At 38.1% G+C, this 3621-nt stretch overlaps 1 protein-coding gene across 1 annotated transcript in view; it reads right to left on the reverse strand.

Annotated features, from left to right (window-relative positions):
- Positions 1 to 3379, reverse strand: part of LOC143028018 (uncharacterized) — a 13406-nt gene extending 10027 nt beyond the window's left edge. The window contains exons 1-4 of the mRNA XM_076189660.1: positions 3044 to 3379; positions 2658 to 2808; positions 1771 to 2475; positions 1 to 1563 (exon numbers count right to left, since the gene is read on the reverse strand). The exon at positions 1 to 1563 is cut by the window's left edge and continues 981 nt beyond it. Of these exons, the coding sequence (XP_076045775.1) occupies positions 1 to 1563; positions 1771 to 2475; positions 2658 to 2808; positions 3044 to 3379 (2755 nt within the window). The remainder of the gene's footprint in view (positions 1564 to 1770; positions 2476 to 2657; positions 2809 to 3043) is intronic.
- Between the last annotated feature and the right edge of the window lie 242 nt (positions 3380 to 3621).

The raw sequence follows: 3621 nt of genomic DNA on the forward strand, positions 1-3621 counted from the left end.
CCAGTAAATCTTCGGCGAACTTCTTGTTCCGAATGTCAGTTTTTGATAGCCTCACATTCTCTGTCAGTTCCAATTTACTCAATTCTTCCCAGAAATAGCTTGATTTAAGACAACAATTCAATTCTTCACTTTTTCCTCCTCCCCTGACCACAGGAAGAATTTGTCTAAAATCTCCAGCACATACAAATACTATTCCTCCCATGAACTTGTCAACACCTAAAACGTCTCTTAGAGTAATATCGAGGGCGGTCATTGTATTTTTGTTAGCCATTACAGCTTCATCCCAGACAATCAAAGAAGTCAACTCAAAAAGACGTGCCAGCTCAGTATTTTTCTTGACGCTGCATGCTCGTATTTCATTGTATTTCATTAACGGAATTTTGAACATGTTATGGGCGGTTCTTCCTCCATGTAAAACAGTAGCGGCTATACCCGAAGAAGCCACGGCTAATGCTATCTCTCCTCTTGAACGAACAGTATCCAATAGAATATTCAACAGGAAAGATTTTCCAGTTCCTCCCGGAGCACTAATAAAAATCCCTCTTTTTCCACGTTTCGATTTGTCTTCTACACATTTCATTATGGTATCGTAACAATGCTTCTGTTTTTCGTTCATCATCACTTTTCGTTCCTCGACTTCTTGAGCCAGTACCGCTTTGTTGTATGATCTCTCTCTTCTTACAACATTAGTTGACTTTTCTCCGTTTCTTGAAGAAGGAAGACCGTATTGTTCGATTTTTCCTCCTCCACAGTTGAAGACCTTTTCTTGAATATCGTCAAGAGCATCGAGGTAAATTTCGTCATTATACTCTTCTAATCCCCTCAAATGTAGAAAATCACTCGCAAAAAGGTCTTTTGTCTCCTCCCATATGCTTCTTTGATCTTCCAGATCAGAGAATACCAACATACTCGCATATGTCGACCTTAGTTGGTCTCTGTTATTAGTATGGTTTATGATTTCCATTATAGTTTTCTTCCATATTTCTTCGTCGTTGAGTAATCCCATGGCTTTTACAGCTTCTCTATATGTTTCGTACTCGACTCCCTCAACTGTTCTGAGGTCCTTGTAAGAAGTGGGTCCTCTTTTATGCGAAAGCAACATACGCAAATAAAAGAGTTCAACTGTTTTTGTGGTTACTGCTCGTACTCTTCCGAGGGCCGCGGTTTTCGTCTTTCTCTCAATCCACTTAGCTGCTAATTTGTTGTATATGAAGAAATTGGGGATTTCGTGATACAAAAGTGAAGCAGCGAACTCGTTCTTTTGACACAATTTGAAGAAAGATGCGAGTTGTGTATCCTTTAAGGTTTTCCATAACAGTGTCTCTTCGTCGTGGTCTGCATTGAAAAATACTTCATTTTCCCCCTCCAGGTGCAAATCAAGGGTAGTAACAGGGGGAAAGCTCTTATGGATAGGATACTTGAATATCTTCCATGTTGCCTCGTTAGCGTTTACGAAGCGTGCATCTTGATAATTTCTTACCTCGTTTACTATTTCTTTATCCTTTTCAGTCTTGGTGTATAGTATGCGATCACAGCCCTTGTTAACGTACTTTGTTACATAGGCTATGATTTTTATGGAATTTAAACATTCGACATTTATATGAGCGTTATATTTGAGGCATAGATATGGGCTATAAGGTACCACCCAAGAATTATCTACTGTCACGTTTTTACCCTTAATTTTCTTCTCAAATGTATGTCCACCTTCTCCTTTTGCTCTTCTTTTGTAAAGTGGGTAGCCATTATTTCCGAAAAATAGAGTATCTTTACACTTTTTCGGGAACCCTTTTCCACACAAATTTTTGCCGTCCGAGGAAGATTTCCCTTGGCAACAAATTTGGGAATCATCAAAACCCTTGCAAGGTCCATGTATCATACACTTTGTCACAATATCATATAATCTAGGGTGAGTTTCCTTGTCTGGTATTTCTGCAGATATTATTTTGCTAACAAAATCGGCGTTAACATTATGTCTCATCCATAACAAAATATGGACATGTGGGAGCCCTCTTTTTTGCCACTCGACACTGTAAAGATAGGCTTTAACTTTTCCAAATATACAATTAACGGTGAAATCATCAAGAAGACTATACACTTTCATCTTGAACAGTCTACTCACTAAATCTGGCCTGTCTGCTTTACATCCAGAAGCAGCATTTCCTCCTGTCTGACTCGTCGCTTCTTCCAGTTCTTCCCATGCTGGGTTCATAGTGAACGTTATGAAAAAGTCAGGAGATCCATAATTTGTTACAAATGCGAGGGCGTCTTGTTGTCTTTGCTTCATATATCTTGATCCTCCAACATATGAAGGAGGTATAATTATACGTTGACCTCTATCTTTTCCATTTTCTCCTCTCAGAATATCCGACCTTTCTTTTCTTATTTCATTTTGGTTTCTCTCTATGAAATCAAGTCTCATGGTCTCCACTTTCACATAATTATCTACAACGAATATTTTCGAACTTTGTCTTCTTTCTGTAAAAGCTTCAAAGTATAAGAATATCCCATATTTCCATGAGGAATTAAAAGAGGGTATTGGAAAGGATCATAGAAGAAATTCGAGTGTTCTAGGATCCTTGTAACATAATTAGACCCGGGTTTAGGAGACGTTATAATAACCCGAAGAGGATCATTACCGGGTTCTAAATTCACTATACCTCCGACAGCAGAAGAAGATGGAAGGTGATACACACCTTTATGTTCACGCGTTTGCACGCCTTCTGCTGCTTTAAGTGTTAAGGTCATCTCTGGTATTTTTCCATGTTTTTCGATGTGAAGCCGAACTAATTCTTTTGAATTTTCGACCTCCTTTAACAGACGAATTATTTTCAGCAAAGTATTCAAAAAGCATCTTGATTATTTTTTCATTTTCTTCGTATTCCTTTTCTTCTCTGGAACGTCGTTTTTTTGTGGCTATTTTCCCTTCTGACTTTAAATTTTTCATTTTATCTGTTCTTAGTTTAATTTGCTGGTCTCGATCATGGTAAAAATAGAGGTCCAAGAAACTGTCACCTTTGTTCTTCCAGAAATCCTTTTTTTCTACTTCCTTGCCAAAAAATCCACGGCTTCCCGAAGCCTGATGGTTTAGAGGTCCTTCTTGAAATCTTCCAGGATTCAAATATCCTAACCTGTGGTAAATTCTTCCTTGAACCTTGAAACATATGGATTTCTCTAAAGCATTTTCTAACTTGCGAGGTGTTGAGAAAGAGGTAAAACAGAACAAATTGTTGAATCCTACTAAATCTCCAAGAAAACGATCAGAAAATTCAGAAGTTCCGTCGTATAGGCTTTTAACAGTCTTGTCTTTGATTTCTGATGGAATAACAGCCGCGACTTGCCCGTTATTACAACAAACTGTCCTGGGCTCTTTTTTCCACATCAAGGCTTGGCAGTATTTACATTTGAAGTCTCCTAGCTTGCCGAGATTTTGAGGTTCAACTTTATTTTCATCGGTTATCACTCCTTTTAGTTTGTCTATGGAAAATATGTCGATTGACGGTTTTTCACGTCTCTCTTCCATATCTTGTTTTCTTTCTGCTCTGTCTTCTTCTAGCATTTTCTTTTGCTCTTCTTGTAGTTCAGGGAATAACAAAGAACCCATATTTCTTTTCAGATTTCTCA

This window comes from Oratosquilla oratoria, chromosome 9 (genome assembly GCF_046742065.1).
Source record: "Oratosquilla oratoria isolate Oo_2021 chromosome 9, ASM4674206v1, whole genome shotgun sequence".
In the NCBI taxonomy this organism is placed as follows: Eukaryota; Metazoa; Arthropoda; class Malacostraca; order Stomatopoda; family Squillidae; genus Oratosquilla; species Oratosquilla oratoria.